Here is a 23,234-nt window from a genome sequence, read left to right as displayed (position 1 = left end):
CATCTATTAATCAGAAAACTACAGAATTGGACCAGAAACTTCGAACTAAGAAGTGAAGTTGTAAGCGGTGTGAGGCCAATCAAGCCTAGGTAGCTTAGGCAAGGTGCAACAATATCAATTCAGAATTAAGTTGCTCGTCGTGGACCTGAATCGTCGATGAAATATTCAGTTCTAGACTGGATATTAAACTTAGTATTGTTTGTGAGTTTGTAAAACTGTTACATATTACAAATATTACAAATAACCGTTATTATAAATTATATTGTTTTTATGTGTTAAAAAAGAAAATTGTGTGTGTCAATCTTGTTGGCAAATAACGCTGATTTGATACATATTAACATTTTATTAACTTCTAAATTCCATTTCAAATTTACTGTTATTTAAAATAGTAATACGTCAACATACGTAACATAATAAGTAAGAGACTCGTCCAAACTAAATTATAATATGAACAGTAAATAAAGGGTACTACATCAGCATAAACATGTTGAACATTTTACAGAAACAACATTTTTAATAAAAGTACAATTTAAGTAAACATAATGAAATAAAAGATGAACCAGAACAACAGTGAAAAATTATTTCTGCGATTATGTTACTCATAAAACTCGACAAATATAAAAATTCACATGAACTATTAGAAAACTTTTAAGCTTCAAACAACTGTTCCTGGGCTTGAAAACATATATTGGAAACGTTTTATAACAAATCATGGCTTGCTACAAGAAATTTCATAACTGAAGTAACCAGTTTGTAACAGATTCTTAAATGTGTTGTTTTAAAATACTTTCAGAAATCATTTGAAATTCCTCTTTATATTTTATTGTTACTGTTTCAACAACAAAAGTCCTGGCGCCATTTGTCCATTTTAATTTCTATAGTTATATTTAAAGTGAGCACTAAGTCGTCAGATCCCCAGCATTGAAACAAAATTAATCCTTCATTTTTAAGTAAATAAAGGACAGCAAGATAAGACGACCACCTTAGCTTTGAATGCAGTTTTCATCAATTAAAATGAGTGTCATGGAAAAGCAGAAGGTTTTAAAAAATTCCTGTTTTATTATGTCATTTATAGTTATAACAAAGACGGGATGTGGTTCCTTTTTGAGTTATAAAAATACACTTCTTGAGATTCTGTTGAACCCTATAGATGATAAAGAAGGAAAAATAGCTCTATCTGACTCATTAAAACTGCATTTTACAGTAAGTGTTGTATTTATCAATTGCATTTAACCGCTCCAAGCATTGATCAGAAAGGCAATGCGTATTATCTAGTATACAATGACATAATATTTATAATAATATGGACACTAGCGTGTGGGAAGCGATATACATTTCTCCCGAAGTTTATGGTGGAAACATACGTTCTTGATGTAGGGTAAATGGCCCCGCTAAAAGAAGGATTGGTTTGTTTAGAATTTCACGCACAACTACACGCGGGCTATCTGCGCTAGCCGTCCCTAATTTAGCTAACTCTTGTATTACTCTTTTACCAACGAATAGTGGAATTGACCGTCACATTATACCGTTCCAACGGCTGACAGGGCGATGATGTTTGGTGTGATGGGGATTTGAATCCGTGGATTACGAGTCGAGTGCCTTAACTACCTGGCCATGCCGGACACAATAGTATATGAACTGCATTAGACAACGAATTAATGTTTAGGATTAGTGGTAGATCGCTATTTGTTTTTATTCGTTAAATTTTTCACAGTATATTTTTTCTCCTGAATTAGTTCATTAAAACAATAGCCCAAGAGTTGGCGCTTCACCGGTGGGTAGTGATGACTAGCTGCCTTCCCTCTAATCTTACACTGCTAAATTAGGGACGGCTAACGCAGATAGCCCTTGAGTAGCTTTGCGTAAAATTCAAAACAAAACAAACAAAATCTTCCTTCCTTTACTTATGTAGTCATACAGCTCTGTCCACAGTTGCAATACTCACTACCGAGTTCCTAACTGCCTCTGGAAGCAACATCAGCACAAGAACTGTTAGTCGGAATCTTCATGAAATGTGTTTCCATGGCCGAGTAGCCGCACACAAACCTAAGATCACCATGTGTAATGCCAAGCGTCGGCTGGAGTGGTGTAAAGCACACCACCATTTGACTCTGGAACAGTGGAACGCGTTCTTTGGTGTGATGAAACACGCTTCACTATTTAGCAGTCTTACGTACGAATTTGGGTTTGGCGGATGCCAGGAGGACGTTACCTGAGTGAATGCATAGTGCCAACTGTAAAGTTTTGTGGAGGGGGAATAATGGCCTGAGGCTGTTTTTCATGCTTTGTGCTAGCGAAGGGAAATCTCAATTTTATAGCATACAATGACATTCTAGAGAATTGTGTGCTTCCAACTTTGTGGCAAGTTTGGGTAAGGCCCGTTTTGGTTTCAACATGACAATGCCCCCGTGCACAAAGCAAGGTCCACAAAGACATGGTTTGCCGATATTGATGTGAAATAACTTGACTGACCTGCACAGAACCCTGACCTCAACCCAATCGAACACTTTTGGGATGAATTGGAACGCCGATTGCGAGCCAGACCTTTTCGCCCGACATCAGTACTCGACCTCACTTATGCTCTTGTGACTGAATAGGAGCAAAGACCCGCAGCTATGTTCCAAAATCTAGTGGAGGCTGTTATAACAGCTAAGGAGATAGCAAATCCATATTAATGCCCATGGTTTTTGAATGAGATATTCAACAAGCACAGATGGATGTGATGGTCGGGTGTGCACATACTTTTGGCCATGTAGTATATTTATATCGGTGTTATAGTAAAATATGTTGGTATACAAATTATTGTTATTTTCATTTAGTGATTTAGTTTCCTTGTTTGTTCATGCGTCATCAACATTATCGAATATTTAAGCGTGAAATCGTATCGGGCGAGTAATAGCTGAAGATAAAACGTAGAGGTTATTTGCCTAGTGAATTACAACCTATTTGTTTGAATGTTTTGTACGTTTATAAAGATTTGATTTCCTTGTTTATTCGTTTTTTACAAATAACGCTATTAACTTTTAACTACGGTGTCGTACAGCATGAATAACAGTTGATGAGAAAAAGTAAATGATTAAATTGTTGAGTAGGATTATGAAAAAAATATTGTTATTCTCCTAAATATCGTATTGTAGACTCCATCCATTAAGTAAATTCATATGTTCTAAGAAAGTAAAATAAGTAATTTAATTTTGAAATTAAAGAGAAGGTGAAGGGTAGAGCTGTTAACTCACATACCCAATTCATAATTAATATTTTGATTACTCAACTTCAGACACTACAGCAAAGTTGATGTTTGAATTATGTCTCCTTGCACGAGACACATTACTACAAATCGTCTTTATGTTGACACTATAATAAGAAATGAATGAATAAATATGTAAGTTTATATAGCTTCTCAGTGGATACTATTAAGTGCACAGAGTAAAAGGTGTATACAAATCTCTTCAACACAGTGGAACTGTCAAATGCTAAATAATAAAGAATCACGTTGGTAGTTGCTATTGTATTTTTGTAACGTTGTATACAAGTTGAGATATTTTACGAGTAACATTTTCTACTAAATTATTGCAAAGGACGCGAGGCCATTTTTTTTTACTTGATACAACAAAACTACAAACAGCACTTAGCGATACATTATTTTTCTTAGGTCAACCCAAATCATTTTTAACGATATGTTTTGAAATTTGTTGGCCCGGCATGGCCAAGCGCGTAAGGCGTGCGACTCGTAATCCGAGGGTCGCGGGTTCGAGCCCGCGACGCGCTAAACATGCTCGCCCTCCCAGCCGTAGGGGCGTATAATGTGACGGTCAATCCCACTATTCGTTGGTAAAAGAGTAGCCCAAGAGTTGGCGGTGGGTGGTGATGACTAGCTGCCTTCCCTCTAGTCTTACACTGCAAAATTAGGGACGGCTAGCACAGATAGCCCTCGAGTAGCTTTGTGCGAAATTCCAAAAAAAACAAAACAAACTTTGAAATTTCTTAAATCTTAAATGCGGTAGTTAAAACAGTATAGCACGACTATAAAACTCACATCCTGTCATTCTAATCGTGCAGAAAAAACGCAGCCAAACAATTTTAGTTTATTGTAATCGTGTTTTAAGATCATTAGACTTGTGTTTAACTTTGCCAAATCTCTCAACTTGCACACACAAAAATATCTATATTTCAGATAACTTCATCTTCCGGCAGAGGGCCTTTTGTAATGGAGATTCGACTGAAAATATTTCCCATTACGATGCAGCAAGGGGGCAAGGCATGAATCCAAGCAGGTTCGGACGTACATTCGGACAATGTGACAGTTGATTCTGAAATGACGAATAGCTGGGCCAATACACCAGATATGTTGGAATGACAGAATTGCGAAGCTACATCCGACTGCTAAGGCTATTGGAAAGGCGCACACAATAGTGAGAAACTTGTAGCAGCAGTTCTTTGTTCCCGTGAAGAGAAAATAAGCAGCTTTCCACACGCAGTCAACAGAGTAGGTACCTTCCGGTTCGGCAATGATATCATCAAATTCAACCTAGTATGAAAATATATATATTCACATTCAGAACAATTACACGTATAATATGCTCAAAGCAGACAGCAAAAGTAAACTGTGATATAATATACTACCTGAAAAGGGTAAATTGTATTTTACTACGACAAGAAAAAGAATCTACAGCAACAGGCAAACACAGAGTGTATACTGTTTTTCACACTTAATTTCTTTTCGCATGCCTCACCTGGGAAGTAAAGTTATAGCAAAATAGGCCCAAAAATAACAATTTAAATGTGAACATACATAGAATTTCAAGCTCACAATATTCCACCTGTATGAACAACATAATAAAACATAATATATCTAGGCCAGTAATTGCTAATTTAGAAAATGAAAAATAAAATTTAACCTCGAAACTTTAATGACTTAATAATTCACCCTACATCTTCCTTGATCAATAATAGTGAGCACTTATTTGTATGATTGATTTCATATACAACGAATACTATCTAAAAAATGTATCAGATACCAAATATAATCTCAAAACGAGATTAAAGGTATATTTATGTTGGTAATAAATACATCTCAAATAAAAGTTGTTGTTGTTTTCATAAATTCTCTTGAATTATTGGTATAAATTAGAAACACTGGGATACGAAAATAATTGTCAAGTTTTATATAGAGGTGTGGGCCTGATTCCTAACAGAAGGTATCTGTGACTTGTTAATCAACAATGAATAAGCAGCACGTAATTCACTTATTTGAAAATGATATATTAAGACAAATCAAATGTTTGTTACACTGTTTGTTATCATAACTAGAGTCTTTAACAATCGTCTCTTTTTCGTCAAAGTCCACACAGACTGGTTCAGTTACTTTATAACATAAATTGACAAGATGAATTATTATTCTCTTATCTCTTATTACAGTACAATTTGTGACAATTTCACTTTAGAAATCGCCATTATACTTGGAGTTGTATGTGGTGGTAAAGAGTTGCCTAGTATTGATGAGTCTGTAGACCTCCTGTATCATTTCTCAGGTAAACTGTGAACCTCTGTCACTCAGAGTTTTTTGGAAAGTCTGCTCTGTAGAACACTTCCATATTGACTTCTGCTACTCACTCCATATCGATTTTTGGTAATAATAAGGCTTCTGGGTAATGTGTTGTAAAGTCGACTGCTGTCAGCGTGTATCAGTTGCCCTTGTCGTATACAGGCAATAGTGGTCTAAATATGTCTACAGCTGAATGGCTCTTTTATGAGAGACATCTCACCCAGTGACACCTTTGCTACCTTCCCTCTAGGTACTGTTCTTTGGTAGACGTCACATGATTTGCAAAATCTGCTCACACCTCCTATGACTTTTGGCCAATGGAAGTTGCTGGTGATTCTGTCTGATATTTTGTTGGTACTATGATCTGTTGAACACTCTCTTCTAGAAGGGTTCTCTATTCTTTAAGTCTTTTTTTTGCGTATTTTACCTTCCCCTTGGAACTGTTCCAAAATTTCTGCAATGAAGGGTCTTTCTTCTATGCTTTTTTCAGTTCACACAAACTTTCAAGACTTGTATGGACTTGATGCCTTGCTTGCTTTTTCTTTCTTGAGTTCTTGTGATGACTGTAGACACTTCAACGGTCTTCTTTCTGTCTAGTTCCTTCACATTTATACTACCTGGTATATTGTCAATCACAAAGTTGCTTCCATACACATGACATTAAGGTCTTTCACGTTTGGAAAGATTTCTAGCTATTTCATCAATCAGCACACTTCACCTATTATCTGGGTATCACGTGCTAAACTTGTCCTCTCTGCTGCACCCAGTGTATCATACGACCTTCACTTTCTTTTCTCTGACATAGCCTTAATCTACTAGCATCTTATAGTTTATTGGCACCTCTCGAAGTTTGTCACATGTTCCAATCACTACTAGCACTGCTGATCCATTTGTTAACTGGAGCTGACCATCAATGATACATTGTTTAATCATGGTGCTAGTGCTTCCTTCTTGTATTAAATATGGATAGTTGTATTCCTTGTGTTTCTTCCAGCAGCAACACCCATGGTAACCATCACTCTTTTATTTTTGGCACCACATCTGTAGGTAGCTCCAGTTGTTGTTTTTGAGATTTATGCTGTTGCTTGTTGGAAAAAGACTTGAATTCACTCGCAATGTGTCCCATTTCATAACTATCTAGCATATCTTCTTGCCTTTTTTCTGTTGACTTGTTCTCACCTTCTTTGGCCTCCTGTTTTGATCAGCCACTCCTGGTTTAGACTTTGACTGAATATTCTTGGACTTGCCAGTTATACTCTCTCCATGGGCTTCCATATATTGTTCTATCAGCTTGATGATCTCGTCCACATCTTTCGGTACTCTTCCTTTTAAGAACAGTGACACTTCAGAGGAGCATATCATCATAAACTGTTTATGCATTATTAGATCTATAAGTTCTTCAAAACTGTTTTCGCACTTGGCCACGTCAGTTCGTCATCGCAGACATGTCCCAAATTAAAATACAATGTCTCCAATGTCAGTTCTGATTCCTCTGAACTTCTAACTAAAACCTTCTTTATTAAATCATATCATTTCAGTAAAGCTACTTTTAACTTTTCCTAGTCCATTGAATCTTCCGGTTAACATTTCCATATATTTCGTTGTTGGCCTTTTCCTGTGAAAATGAGGTTAAAACAGACTGTCTAATCGCTTTTGTTCCATTTCTTACTTTGTGCAAAACCTTCATACCTTATCAAGAAAGAATATACATTGCCTTTCTGTTTACCAAGTTTGGGCAAATTTCTCGTTATTGGGTCGTTCATCTTTCTCTTGGATGAGCTTGATGATCTCAGTTTGTGCTATTAACCTCTCTATTTTCAGTCTCTTAATTCTTTCTTTTTTTACACACTTCTCTCTCTAGTTCTTGTTGTTGCTTAACAAACTCCAGTGGATAGCTGTCTTTCAGCCCAAGTTCAAGCATACCTTTCTATCCAATTATCAAATTCAGTAAACATGGTTGTATATCATGGTTGTAATCTCAACAATATTTTTCCCACCCTAAGCCGTGCATATGTAAGCTTACATTGTCCATTTTTTGTTTACATCTGCTGCCATTTACAACTTCAGAATCTTGGCTGGCTTGCCAATTTCATTATTGTATTATGTATGGGCCGGATTCTTTACAGTATGTGTCGGTGACTTGTTGATGAAAAATTTCAATAATAAACAAACAAGACACAGTCTACTTGTTTAAAAGTATTATATTTAAAAAAACAAAACAAAAACAAGTCAAATATATTTATAAATGCTTGTTGTAATGTTTATTACTAAAGTTATATGTGTGTGTGTGTTTATTTTAACAAAACCACATCGTGCTATCTGCTGTGTCTACCAAGGGGAACTAACTCCTGAGTTTAGTGTAAGTCCATACAAACTGATTCAGTTACGTAAGAATATAATTTGACAAAAGGATTATTTCTTCATGCTACCTTATTACGATACAATCTATAATAATTTCAATTTAAAAATCGCCACTATGCGCTTTTATGGTTTAACTCACAATCACGCAGTCTTGATCTCGTTCTCTAACTAACCATATCTATATAACTAAGTAACTTGAACTAACTTTTGGACACAAAACAGTAAACTTTCCACACTTAAGAGGTATTGTAATGCAATATTATTTAATTAAAACAGAGAGAAAACTTTGAGGGTTCTGGTAATATAATGCAATAACACAACAGTCGCCAATTCACGACAATTAAGCTACACATGGTATGATTTTAAAACAATTACGTAAACAAATCTGAAATAAACTAAAAACCACCCAGTGACACAGCGACATGTCTGCGGACTTAAATCACTAAAATGTGGTTTAGATACTTGTGGTGGGAGAAGCCCATATAGCCCATTGTGCAGCTTTGTGTTTACTTCTAAACAAACATTTTTTTTTTTCTAAAAATAAGTACATTAAACGATCGCGCTATACTTAAATGGAACCTGTTGTATATATCTAAAAATAGGGCTAATTGTCGAGCATCCACAACTGTTTTTAATTTGTTTAGTTTTAATTTCACTCCGCACATGAGGATTGAGAATAAAGTCTGATAGATGTATTTTCGTTGCTGTTTGGGTCTTCCTGTATGTTGGTTAAATCTGATATACTGGGTTGTTGATGACTCATATTTTCATAATTTCTTTCGTACAAGGCCCGGCATGGCCAGGTGGATTAAGGCATTCGACTCGTAATCTGAGGATTGCGGATTCGAATCCCCGTCGCACTAAATATGCTCGCCCTTTTAGCCGTGGGGGCGTTATAACGTAATGGTCAATTCAACTATTCATTGGTAAAAGAGTAGCCTAAGGGTTGGCGGTAGATGGTGATGAATAGCTGCCTTCCCTCTAGTCTTACACTGCTAAATTAGGGACGGCTAGCGCAGATAGTCCTCGTGTAGCTTTGCGCGAAATTAAAAACAAACAAATAAATTTTTCGTACAAAGATATATTTGGCTTGAAGTTATTGTAGCTGCTACCCTAATTTTATCTCTCTGTCTTTTATGCGAGAAGTTTTTTATTTCGGGCCTATTTTTTATATTTTATCTGTGATATACAAAATACCATTTTTCTCTGATAATATTATATTGTTTAATGTTGACAAACACGTTAATTGTGTTATTATTAACAGGTGGATTCTTGCTTATTACAATCATCGAACTTTGTTTTCCAACAGTCTAGATTGCCCATGTTGACCCATAATACTTGATTTTCATGTGTCATTAAGTGCACTGGAAATTTCCGTCTTGGAAATTCTAAACCCTCCACCTGAAGATGCCTTTATCATTTGAATTTATGAATATGTTAAGTCGGAAAAGGCTGTTATATAAATCAATTTTCTGTGTCATCACACTATTCACGTAATACCAAGCAGCGTAAAAATGTGCTCCTAATACATGGCGTTCCACTGTCTTTTTACATCGGCCGTGATTCATACATGACTTACTGATTTGCATAGGCAATATTTAATATAAGATATTAAACGCTATACAACCGGTTTCACGCTGGGACAGCGATAAATTTTCGGATTTGCAACGCTAATAGCAGTGGTTCGATTCCTTCAGTGGGCATAGTAGACAACTCGCAGGCTTTGCGATAATAAAGAATAATATTGTATAACTGGAGTATGTCTAATAATTGAAAACGAAAGCTTTAGTTAAACTTATAGTATGTTATATTTATTAAAATACCCAGTCTCCAGTGGTATTCGTTTCTGATTTTCTTTCTGTTGTTTTGTAAATTCTTTTTTTTATATATCTATTCTAAGTATTCAGGACACTTCGTTAGATTGCAAGGTTAGAAGCCGATTATTCTAGCTGGAAAAAAGAGAGAGAGAGAAAAGTTGTTCCTACTAAACACTTATGGTCATACACTTTTGCCTTAATTTCTCTGTTACCCCGTGGTTCAACAGTAAATTTATGCACTTAAAACACTAAAATCAGGGATTCGATTTTCCATGTGGGTAGAGTATAGATAGCACATTGTGTGGCATTGTCTAAACAAACTTTGTGTTGTGATTTTATTTTCGTTTGTTTTTTCACAGTTTTCACAAATGTCGAAGAAAACTAAACTTTTCACCTGGAAACAATCTTCTAGACCAACTTTTAAAGCTATGCAGTGTTCATGTTTTTCGTGGATCTAACTCTCATCTAATAAATTTATAAATTTATGTATTTTATCGAAAATTCATATTTCTTTACTGTGGTTACCAAATAACTATGTTGATAAAATCTATGAATAATGTGAAAAACGAAATGTAGATTAGGAACATTCAAGAAAAAAACAACAACAAATAAAGGAGCCAGACAGAAAACTTTATTTTTAAAAAATATTTAATAAAAAATGCTATTGTAGGGTTGGGGTGAACATTTCATTGAGCACTCTGCTAATTGTATAAATTGGTGATATAAAACAAAAAATAATTGACAGAATAACACAGATTTATAAATTTTTGTTCTTATCTTTCCAGTACTTAACACAGAAAAACATAAAACGGTCTGAAAACAGTTTGGATTCTTACCTGTAGGTACTCATTCAAGATATTCGGATCTCGATTATTTATGTTTAAACCTCCCATTTTTCGTCAGTTGTTTTAACGGCTGAGGCTATACGCTTACAGTCGAACAATTGTCGTTGGTCAAAAACGATAAGCGCAAGATTGAGGCTTTATGAAGTTTTGTTTTAGTCGGTTTCGGCAGCAAAGATAACTTTTCCCATTACGCGATTCACGTAAGCTGTTTCATTCTACTACATTAACTTCGACAGCCTTAAAACTCTCGCAAATTGTCAGATTTAGTTTCAGGAACGTAGTATTGAACCGTTTCTATAGAAACAAAACATGTATACACTTTGAAGGAGTATGAGCATACAGACTTTCTCTTGATATAAACACAAATATTTGCACGCAAGATTCTGCTTACAATATTTATTGATTTTCCTAATTCTGGATTGAACGAGCTTCAGCTGGTTTCCAAAATATTTCGTGAAAAAAAATACCAATAAAGGCCAGTGGATTTTTCAAAACAACCAACAACGAGTATAAATTAGTTTTTTTTATCCCCCTTCCTTTTGCTTACCTTAAAATTACCAATGCATTTTAGTTTGCGCACAGCAGCCAAAAAATGAAGTACACAAAGTGAAATACATTTTCGACTTGTGTTATTTCATCTTAACCAGGACACATTCTGGTTGTTTGTTCTTTAACAGCCACAACGTATTGTGATCGTTTCACTGTTGACCAAAAATAAGAACCCTTAGCAGTTACAGAGACACCATTTTTACATATTACCACGTTTTATACTTAATTGTTTGATATAAAATGATTATTGAAATAAGGTTACCATCAAATGTGTTACGTGTCTTATTATATATTTTATTAAAACGCGTTATGTCTGTCATGAAATTAACTGCCAGAGCACGTTAACTAGTGACGGAAAAATAATTACATCACCCATATTTTCACTTTTTTCTTGGTTCTTGTAATACCTCACCAGATCGTGCATTATGGAAGTAAAACGGTTATGGGCACATTCTGTGGTGTAACCTGACTCATATTTCATTTGTTCAAACACATCTATGCATTTTTATTAACAAAACAACCGTGTCAAATGTATTACGTTTGTTTGTTTTTGGAATTTCGCACAAAGCTACTCGAGGGCTATCTGTGCTAGCCGTCCCTAATTTAGCAGTGTAAGACTAGAGGAAAGGTAGCTAGTCATCACTACCCACCGCCAACTCTTGGGCTACTCTTTTACCAACGAATAGTGGGATTGACCGTAACATTATAACGCCCCCACGGCTGGGAGGGCGAGCATGTTTAGCGCGACGCGGGCGCGAACCCGCGACCCTTGGATTATGAGTCGCACGCCTTACGCGCTCGGCCATGCCAGGCCATCAAATGTATTACAGCAGACTACCAACAAATACTTGACAAATAAGAAAATGCAATCAGAATAAGAAAAATTACACTTAAATATAACGCCACTTTTTGTAATTGACAAAAAGTGGTCACAGAATTTGTTTGTAGTTTTATTACTTGATTGTGCCTTCTCCGACCTTCATTTCTTGGCATCGCCATAACATAGATTGTATGAAAGGTTCAGTGCAGACAGGGCTACCTATTTTCGATATATTGTTAGACATACGTTATTAGAGCCTCAAGAAATAGAAAATCACAGAGTTTTATAATTTAATGAATATCATAGTATCAAACAGGTTTATAAAGTAGCTTTGAAGAAGTAGCAAAGGCGAAACATCTGTAAAAATAATAGTATCATAAATGCTTCGAGTGTAAAGGTTGCTTTTAGAACTGATTTATGCTTATACAAAATATTTCATAAGTGTTTTAAAATTATATTGTGCATTATGAAATTGAAAGTATATGCAAACGTAAAAATCATACTATTTAAAGCACGTGTAAATTGCTCCTATATTAATTAAATACGAACAGTAATAATTAAAAAAATCTAGTGTGATATTTTGTTCAATGGTGGTTTATTCCTTGAAATTAATAGGGCTTCTTTGTATTTTTCATTTACACTATCAGTTACACAGTCTTTATCAACAAAATGTTCAGCTAAAACACTGGTTTGACTATCATAATGATGCCAGACACGGCCAAGTGGTTAGGGCGTGAGGGCGTTATAATGTAACGATAAATCCCACTATTTGTTGTTAAAGGAGTAGCCCAAGAGTTGACGGTGTGTAGCTTTGCACTTAATTCCAAAAACAAGCGTACGTAACATTTCATGATGACAGTTGATTTAGATCTGTTTGAGGGATCTAACTATTGAATTTATCAGAATATCTTTTCAATTGTAAGAAATATTGTTTGATTTTTTGCCCCTTTCTCATTCACGTAATACTTCTTTTACAGCGTAGATGTCATCTAGAGATTTTATAACTTTTTTAGTTCAGATTTATGAAAAGTTCCATTTGAGATTTCTCCAAGATAGTCTTGCAGTTTATACACTAGCGAACTTCTCTCTATATTCTCTGGTAAGTCGTAAATAATTCTTCTGTCCATTCAGGAATATAATCTTTGTTAAACTGACGCGTCACTCTTCTAATGTTTACATGATTGTTTATCTTAAACTGGAATTTTACTTTATTGGGTGGTTAGTAAAGTGTTTTCCGCACCAAAGACTGATTAGAGAGATCTATTGGTTTCATTTTAATGCTGCGATTATAGACTGATTATAGGCACTGACCAGGTGATTCAATACAGTGAAGTATCTATAGGTTCCATGGTGTGTAAAGTCGCGCAACATTTTAATTTTATGATTGCAATTAAATCTTTGTACTGTTGATGCTTTTATTTTATGTGTACTACTCAAGTGAATGTCATGTTCATTGAGTTATCGTTGAAAGAAGCAATTAGTAAACTCTGTCCTAGCATGGGTTTGAAGTTTATAAGGTTTTAGATCCTGTTTTAAAATATGTTTGAAATATTTTTACAAGTGCTGTACTTTTCTTGCTCTGGATTGGATAAAAACAGTAAATACTTTAACTTATTGTTATATTGACTTAAGCTTGAGAGATCCACCAAATTAGCCTGCTATTGTTCTTTGATCCATGAGAGAATACCTCGGTTTCTCGAAAAATTATATTTTATTGGTTTGTGTAGAGTGTTTGTATCCCGTAGACTTAATTAACCAGTCTTTAATCTGATTTTGAGCTACGGGTTTATTTAGTGCTTTCCCAGATCTAAATAATGGCTGCACTTCAAAACTAGCAGGATGTTTAGGGTTGTCAATACAATAGATTGTAGTGGTTTACTGTAAATTATTTTCTACACTGTCTACTTTTACTTAATTTTGTACATCAACTTTGTTTCTAACAGTAATAATAGTCTGACCTTTATAATATACAGTATTAATTCTTAGATGACTCAAGACATTACTAAGCGTAAAAGGCTGACAATAGCCATGATGACAATCAAAACACATTTGAATAAATGATACAATAATATTTTATTAAAATGATCCCAAATAGATACAGTACATTTAGGCCTTTTATCACGTGCATCATGTTTCATATATTTCCATTTGTCCACAATTCCAAAGAATATTCATATATAATAATTTTCCTGCAAATTCTTTCCCTTCTATAGGGTTAAAATTCATTCGTTTTTGTAACACATCGTTGATTAGGTCGATTTTGTTACTGTTTGGGATGGATCTTCCAATAATCACTAATTCTGTACGATCATCACACATTAGATATCAAGTTTAGTAGAATTCCAGCTTTCATTTTATATTTTTGAGGAGTGCTGTCGACGATCTCTAAATTTTCGCGAGTTGACTTTTTAATTTTAATTTTAATGAATTCGATGTCTTGTGAATGAAAGGTTTAAAAACGTTGTTGGAATTGGTTTATAATATAAAAGTTATGTACCATTTTGTATGACTGACTTCATGTGGTTATCTATAGAATTTAATATTTTATGTACAGGCCTTTCATAAACTTTGGATTAATAAGGAAAATGTACCAGTTCTTCTGGAACGAGAACCATTCGTTTTGCCACATGTTTTTTTTTAGATTTCAGCACGTTTACCAATAACTCGTCCAGCCAAATCATCAAATAATGAAAGTATTGGAGCTATAAGTAATGGTAAAAACCCCTCTTTTCTGTATTAGCAATATTCTTTACCGTTTAATATATGTTTTATCAGCTAACTCTCTCAATAATGGCTTGTATCATCTAAGTTTTTGCTTTTGTATGTTCGTCTCGGAAACATTTCCTTTTAAAACTTTTAAAGCACATTCACAAATACTCAAGATATTTGAAGCCCCTGCAATTATTCCTTTAATCTATTTACCTGTTACTTCAGGTAATGCACGTAACAAATCCTGATGTTTGATTCTAAGTGTCATGATGGATAAATGAAAAGAGACTGTGAGTATAACATATAAAAAAACGTTTATTTTTAAAGTAACTTAGATATGATATCAACTTTCCTCATACTACAATGATAATTAATTGTTCACATGAAATGGGCATGACAAATTCGATTATGGAAGTTGATCAACCATGGGGCATCCAAACAATTCCAGATTGTAACAAAGAATTTTAAACAGATTTCCCAATATCTAGGTTTTCTTCCTCCCTTTTGTATAAACGGTCGTAAATATCTCTTTCAACAAACTAGCCACACTCCACAGGCAGGGTTAGCTGACAATATCTGATTTCTGAGAATGTTATAAACGTTTTATGACACCCAATAACATTGATGACAATCAGCATCTGAAAACGGTTGTTTAAACAAAAACATGTTTATATGCCCAGTAACTAAACATTTGAATCCAAGTTCTTTAAATACATATGGTCCGTTCTTTAAATAAAATCCTTCTAGTTATATCACTATTGCAGCCATGATAATAAATGAGCATACATACTAAACTAAACTAAACTAACGTGGCAGGGGTTCAGTTTAGAGAGAGAGGAAATCAAAAGAGTTCTCTCCCCAACTGGGGTGTTCAGGAACTTTGTAGTTCCTCTTCGTCCCCTTACATGAGAAATGTTTTAAGATATCCGTGGAATTTTTACTTTATTTTTAACATTTCAAAAAAAATGTAGTGGTGTATTTGTGAGTGAGAGGAAGGACGGGAGAACTGGACGAAAGCAGCGAAAGTGAAGTGAGCCAGACTTTGGCTCGAGGATGGAGTACACTGGCGGCTGGCGAATTGGTTTAAAATTTACTGTAATTGATTAGATACCCTTGACTGGGAAAACGGCCCTTTTCAGAATGAGGCTGGGACCTACAGGTCCGATGCCAGAGGTTTTGCTGTGGGGGGAAACGGGAGTGCCCCGAGAAAACCCACTTTCACGGCCTGGGCGCCGAATAATCTACCCAGACCGTGCCCGGAAGTAGCTGGGAAAGAAAAAAAACAACAACACAAAATTAAAAAAACAAAAAAAAAACTGATGAACTACGTTGATGGTGTACGTGGAAACTTTTTAGCTGCAGTCTTGTAGATCGGGTGGTAACTTCATCATGAACTTGTTTCCACACTTGAAGCCCAATGGTGCAACTGAGAAACGTGGTCTTCGTGGTAGAACTACTGGCTGTTCTTCGGTGAGTTTTTCTTCGCTGGTCTGTGATGCTTTGTTTCTTCTCGAGATTTTGGTTTGAGTTTTCTGCGTGGAGGTAGATTGATTTTCAGTTTGTGCTGTCGCGTCGATGGTTATCTTCGTAATGGTTTGAGTCTGGCTGGTTGTTGAATTCTGCGGAACTAGGATTGAAGTCTGGCAGGAACTGTCCTTTTTCTTTCTTGAACTACTCGAATTTGGCGTGTTGCTAACAATGGGTGTTGTCTTCTTCTGAGTCGGGTTGTCTGAATCCGTCTTCATGTTTCTTCTAATACGGTCTGGACTCGGCGGTATTTTGGTATTTTCCTGTTGGAAGATTTCCGTTGGTTGTTTGCGATATCTGGGTGCTTGGTTTGAACCATTCTTGAGTGGTCGTCGATGTGGGCGTTCGGCTCTAAAATGAAATATATGATAATAGCAGCCATCTCGTAAAATACAGTCGGCACTGTACTTCGATGTTGTCACTATCTTCATGAAGTGTGTGGGATGATTACTGTTCTTAGAATAAATTCGATGAACTGCGTATACCTTGGCTTGTATTTGGGGTTCTATGGTTTGTCTAATTTCTTCTGGTTGAATTGATGGGTCGACGCCCCTGAGGAATACAGAATAAAGATTGACTGGACTTTTCGTAGGGGAACAACTTACTTTAAATTCAGTGTTCCATGGCTGGCACAGATAGGTTTGGTCTGCAGTAGTGGCTGGTTGGATGAGGATTCCTCCCCGGCGTAAAATACGGGTCCTGGACGGTTCGATGGTTGCCCCAGGCTTGGCTCGGGCGATCAACATGGCGACTTGGTACGGCGTGAGGTTCGGCGGTAAGCCGTCGACGATTACAGGCGGCACTAACGGCCTGACTGGCGAGGATGAACGTTTCGTTCTGAATAGCATATTGGCACGTCTGACTTGCTCGGTGGCTAGCTCAGGTTCCTGAGCATACATTCGGTTAAATAACACTTTTAACTTACTTTGGTACTGCACTCTAACGTTATTTTCAGGAAAAAATCCGGTCCTCAGACGAATCTCTTCAGGCGTTTGAGGTTACAAATCAATAAGTAACCATATGGTTGTCTCGTTGCATCTTGATAAGCTTCTTCAAAATATTTTATACGTGATGGAAATATTTGTCTTGCTAAGACATTCAATTGAGATTTGTCTCTGACATTCTTGGACTAAATATATTGAAAATTTAAACAAATATCATGCATTTCTCCACTCTGACGAAACAGATTCTATACAATTTAAAGGTCTATATTTCAAAAGTGATTAAGTTTTTAAATTTGAAATTTAGTTTTATAACTCTTAATTGAACAGTTTACTAAGTTCATTTCAATTGTTCAGTATTTTCTGTTTTAGAATTTTTATTATTTCGATCATAAGTTGGAATTTATTTTAATATCGTTTAGAGGCCAAACGAATACACTACCAAATGAGCTATCTCCTAAGATGTAAAACACTTTTTAACCCAAACTATCACATTCTTCCATTATGAAAAACAAGCAGTTTATATTACGGTAATTTCTATTTTTATTATTTACTTAGCTCGTATTTAAAGATGAGACTGTTAGTACACCAGGCATGTGTCCTACCAGTTGAACTAAACCACTAAAATTTGCTTGTAATACACGTTATAACAACTCATATTACCGCAATCTTTTTGTTTCTTTCTATCTCACTCTCACACACACACACAAATGGCTGGTTATTAGTTTGCTTGTTTGTTTTGGAATTTCGCGCAAAGCTACACGAGGGCTATCTGCGCTATTAGACAGCTCCACATTGAACGGAAATTTTAAGGCGATGATTCCATCAGTTAGAGATCGAAACCGAGCCTACCTTTACACCAGAGAAGCGTTCTACCAACGAAGCTGAAGGACTACTTCACTAGTGTTTGGGTAATAAGAGTTTCAAACAACTCCATCTGACACAACCTTACATTATGACAAACAAGGATCCACGTTCGTTACCAGTTTATCCAGTGGCAATTATAAGTTTTATTATTTCATTGGTATTATATAGATCTAAGAACACCAAGCGAGTACTCTAACTACCATCCTAATAAAGTTACTCCAGTACCGTTTGCTGCTACAGCATTTTTCAACAACGTACACTAACATACCATCTTTTGAATAATGTTTTAGTTATGAATTAATAATACAAAATAAATGCAGGCTTGCTGTGACATTGTTACTATGATTTTCTAATTACGATCCAGTCCATGAGAAAAAGCCTGATATATATAATTTTGAGTTTATGATACAATATTTTATAAACACAATTTCACTGCTAGTACACTATAAGTGAGTGATAATTAAATGAAGTTAGAAAAGGAAAATACAACGAAATTGTATTGTTCTTATCATGAGGCATTAAATCAGTCAAAACAATTAGTCTTAAAGTCTTTGTCTCTTACGTTTTTGGATTGAAATAATTTAACTGTGTCCTAACTTTAATTAAGTCTTTATGGAAATTAAAAAAGTGATTGAAATACTGAGGAGCTGGACAAAAGAAATATTTCAATAATTTTTATTTTAACTGGGATGCCAAAGTTTACATGGTAAATATATTGTTTTTACGATGCATTTCACAATATATATGACATATAAATTGTTAAAATCGTAAAATCTAATACACTAATATTCAACAGTACTTTAGAACACTAATTATACCGTATTCCTACAAATACCACATAGAATTTTTTAATTTCTGCTATCATGTACAATGACAAACAATGTAATGTATTAAAAAACGTTACAATAAATGGTTTATAAGGAGAGAAAAACTTAAAAATACGTGTTATTTTGATGAATTACTTACTCGAAGAAACATTATTATATCATGTTAGTAAGGTCTCTCATTTAGCAGTATCGTAATATTACAAGTGGTGACTGAACAAATGTACGCAAGACATTTCTTTTATTCGCGATAGATAATGTGAGCTTTTTATCAACTTGAACTAAGTAGATAATTTAATAAGAAGTTGGGTGGTATGTGAAGTTGTGATTGTTTTTGCACTGTAGAGAGAATAGAGGGTTGGGCGCAGTTAGAACAGTTATATTGTATTATAAATTTTAAAAATCTTAAAATATGCTACAGTTGGGCAAATTTGATGAAAATAATTCAGGTATGATATGTAGCGATAAGTGAATAACAAAAACCAGATAATTTAAATACTTTACGAATTAACCATACAGCGTTTAATATCTATGCGTTACATCTCTTAAATGACTGATATATAGTTTCAAGCCAAGGCTTTGTGTATCGTAAATCCAATCAACCTGCGAGTAGTTATTCACGAGCTGAGAAAATTTCAAAATGTTTTAGTGTTAACTGAGAATTCGAGAAAAAAGAATTACTAAAATTATGAAAAACCTAATTACGTAAATAAAAAACGAGAAAAATTAGGGCCTCATTGGCACCAACGTACAACACACAGTGTAGGTAACATGCTGTTACATTCAACTTATTGGAAACACAAAGCACCATGGGATAAAGAAAGACCTGATAGAAAACAAACATTATCTCGTTGGTTTTTCAGTACGTTTTCTTTGCAACCAAGAAGTCACACATGTAAGATCATTATTTTACGTTAGTCTCAGAGTTGTACAAAACGCTGTGAAGGTCATAACAAAGACCTACAACAATTTATGACAGTCTACAAGTATTTAAGCTGGTAGACACATTGAAGGGAGAAATAAAAATAATTCGTAACTATTACGCGGACAAGACGTTAAATTATTATCTGTAGATAATTGAAAAGAAAGTGCTAACGAAAGATGTCACAACAATAGCATTTCTGTTGAAACACTATATAGAGGAAAACTTGATAAAAATATATATTATTGCTCTTATTGCGATCTAATTAATCCAATAAATTATATTGAGATTATCATATTTAACACTTCTAAATTTATTTTGTTCAAAAAGATAAAGAAAATTACACAAACAGATTTAAAAGCAAAATAAGTAAGTCCTATATTTTAGGAATGATATAAAATGGCAAATTCCGAAATACGCATTTTATTTTTTATTGTCACATATACGCCTAAACCCTGCAAGACAAAGATAGTTACACAAACAGGTGAAAACGTATTAAAAAAATAACAACAAAACCTATGCAGTAGAGTTTAATAGCAAGTGTTGAACAATAATGGAAAGTGTATAAGGGGAAGCCATTAATTCGAAACTGTATTAATAACACTAACAGCTTAATTATTAACTCAGTTTACATGGTTTCAATAATTGGCTTAGGCTTATTTTAGTTGCTACTGTAAATGTTTTATAAAAACACCTTTTTACTTCTTTGTGCAGTTTTCTGTGTCCTTACGATAGATTTTTCCCCTCAATCTCTTTTTTCTGGATTCTACATTTATAGAGCGCATCTACCAATTCTCTTAACATGTGACATGTAAATGCTTCACAACATTACTTTTTGGAATGTTTTTACCTTTTACTGTTAATACGTATATAAATAATAAAAAAATCAACTGTGATCTAGTGGCCATAAATTTCTGTAAGTGCTCTACAGGCATTTGTAAAACTTCACGTCTGATCCAGTTACACCTATTTATGGAAGAGCTAATCATACGATGTATGAAATACAAGATTGTAGATTTCTAACGTTATCAAAATTAAACTGACTGACATAATATAAACATAATCACAAGTTTTCAAACTAACTTATACATAAAATATGTATGCTACAAACAGAATGAAAATGCTTAGTCAAATTAATACAACACATTTAAGTTTTCAGTGATGTCGAGAAAACCCACTTGTAGAGAAATATATATGCAAAAACGGCTCGTTTGGGTTGAGAAAATATTTTCTCATATTTTCATATGTTTTTGCATATACATTTAAGTTTTATTGAAAAAATATTTATTTTAACATTCTTAACACTTTCTCTATTAATACTGTTGTAAAGATGGATGCCACTAAAACATCTTATTTTGCAGCTCTATGCATTTTCTACAATAACATAAACTTTCATGAACTGATAAATAAACATTCATGTGAAACAGTGACTCAATGATGTACAAAAGATGGATACAAGAAATCTCTATTAATAAGCTGAAAAAAAAAGAAATACATAAAACTAGTATTTGTGTTTGGCTTACCCTATCACCTATATAAAATTTCCTCAACTTAATTATAAAGGTTCTAATTACTGGTTCATTAACACAATTCAAAATTTTTAAATGAATATGCTGCAGTAGAAAAAAAAATATATATACACTATTTGAAGTTAAATATATAAAAGTCTTTAAATATTAAATGATCTAGATAATATGTATATGTTTAACCTTTTTCCTTTTTTTACTCATTATTTCAGTGCTGACAGAATAATGGCTGAATGGCTATAGCTAACATAAAGCCAACCTGTTCTGAATTTTAATATTAATTATTCAGACAGCTGATCAAGATTGGTTTAAAGTTTACCCACATTTGCTTTTGGACTATTAGACTAACATTGATCCTTTTTGCTGAGTGTTGCATTATTAAGCATTTATGGAATGCTGCTATTACGTAAAATGTAAATAAAATTTTACCTACCATTACTTGTCTTGATTCTCATAGGTTACTTTTGTTATACTAAATAATGGAATTAGACCTTACCTCTTATAACTCACCCATAGGAAAGGTTTAGTGGTATTGCACAAATTTCAATTTGGCTTGCCAGCTCTAAAATCCAGAACTCTAACACATGAACAGCCTACACTTACTGTGAGTATACATTGTCATAATGATCTTAAACATAGTCATTATATGTTACTAATAATGACCTGTGACAACCTTTAACCCCACCACCCATATGCTTATTTTTATAACAAAACTTTAGGTACATTATTAATTTGCAGTAGTAATAATTGGCACATGCACTCCATACAACAAGACATTGGGTGGTACAAAACAGTGACCTCTACAGTTAACTGTAAATAAAAAGTGTGTGTTTGTTTTGAATTTTGCACAAAGCTATTCACTTGAGGGTTAGCTGCACTAACTATTCCTAATTTAGCAGTGTAAGACTAGAGGGAAGGCAGCTAGTCATCACCACCCACCAACAACTCTTGGGCTACTCTTTCACCAATGAATAGTGGGATTGACTGTCACATTAAAGTGATCCTATGGCTGAAAGAGCTTGCATGTTTGGTGCGATCGGGATTTGAACCTGCAACCCTCGGATTACAAATCGGAGGCTTTAACCCACCTGGCCATGCTGGGTCGCGAAAAGTGTTAACTGATTGCATTATAAATAATACGTTAAGAACAGCTAGATGGTTTAATAATGACCTTAGTACTTCTCATGCTTCCAACTCAAACAGCCAATTTTAAAAGTTCTTCTGTAGTTTTGTTTTATACTTTTTGTCACTTGGTAAGATGAAAGTATTGTAATAATAATAATAATGACAATAAGAAGAAGAGGGAAAGAAAAGACTTTTTCACAAAACTCTTTACATACATAGTTTTTTATAAACTGAAATTTTAATTGATTGACATTACCAGAGCATGAGTCTAAAGACATATTCATACATTAACCAAGTTTTGGCCATTTATTAACTTTTACCTGCTACACAATAATCATTTAAACGTCAGAGAGCTTAATTTGAGTTAATGTAGTTTTATCAACATCGGCAGTATGTCAAAATCCAATCACCATACAATGTTGGCTCACCATTGGTTCTCTATCTGTTTGAGTTTATACAATTCAACATGAATGACTTTGTCATTACTGACAGTCAAATTGCTGCTTTATATATATAACCAACCAGCACATTCCTACAAAATCATCTGTGCATGAACTTTGGCATGTATCTTTAAATATTCTGAATCATCTTTCTTCTGGGTTTTTTCACCATTTTCATACTGAAACAGACAAGTCATTCGATAAAAATGAATGGATTAAAAGTGAGTTTTAACTTCAGCAAAGATTCAAAATTTTAATTCAATTTATTTATTTTCCTTTTCACAACTCATTACTAATCATGCATTTTTTAAATGACTCAGAACTATAAACCAAATGATATTTATACACTTATACACAAAAGTCTACAGGCTTTGAAAGCCAAAGAAATAAACTGCTTTGTTTTATTAATACAGTTT

General features: G+C 34.4%; 2 protein-coding genes across 3 annotated transcripts in view; both read right to left on the bottom strand.

Annotated features, from left to right (window-relative positions):
* Positions 1-404: 404 nt before the first annotated feature.
* Positions 405-10,892, bottom strand: LOC143253280 (caveolin-1-like). Its single transcript, XM_076506889.1, has 2 exons — positions 10,560-10,892; positions 405-4,528 (listed from the first exon to the last, which is right to left on the bottom strand). The coding sequence occupies exons 1-2, from the start codon at positions 10,614-10,616 to the stop codon at positions 4,181-4,183; spliced, it is 405 nt and encodes a 134-aa protein (XP_076363004.1). The 5' UTR covers positions 10,617-10,892; the 3' UTR covers positions 405-4,180.
* A 9,089-nt stretch (positions 10,893-19,981) lies between these two features.
* The window catches only part of LOC143253278 (uncharacterized), a 37,336-nt gene continuing 34,083 nt past the window's right edge, over positions 19,982-23,234 (bottom strand). For both annotated transcript variants that reach the window (XM_076506878.1, XM_076506879.1), the window contains exon 5: positions 19,982-22,997. In XM_076506878.1, the coding sequence (XP_076362993.1) occupies positions 22,949-22,997 (49 nt within the window). In that variant the 3' untranslated portion in view covers positions 19,982-22,948. The remainder of the gene's footprint in view (positions 22,998-23,234) is intronic.

This window comes from Tachypleus tridentatus, chromosome 6, assembly GCF_004210375.1.
Source record: "Tachypleus tridentatus isolate NWPU-2018 chromosome 6, ASM421037v1, whole genome shotgun sequence".
Lineage (NCBI taxonomy): Eukaryota > Metazoa > Arthropoda > Merostomata > Xiphosura > Limulidae > Tachypleus > Tachypleus tridentatus.
The sequence above is the reverse complement of the archived record's forward strand: the minus strand, read 5'-3'. Positions and strand labels throughout refer to the sequence as shown.

What these genes read in the sequence shown, in the direction of transcription:
- LOC143253280 (XM_076506889.1), bottom strand. Translation starts at nt 10,616, where the DNA reads ATGGGAGGTTTAAACATAAATAATCGAGATCCGAATATCTTGAATGAG. An exon ending in TCTTGAATGAGTACCTACAG is followed by an intron (nt 4,529 to 10,559) that starts GTAAGAATCCAA and finishes TTTTCATACTAG; the next exon opens with GTTGAATTTGATGATATCAT.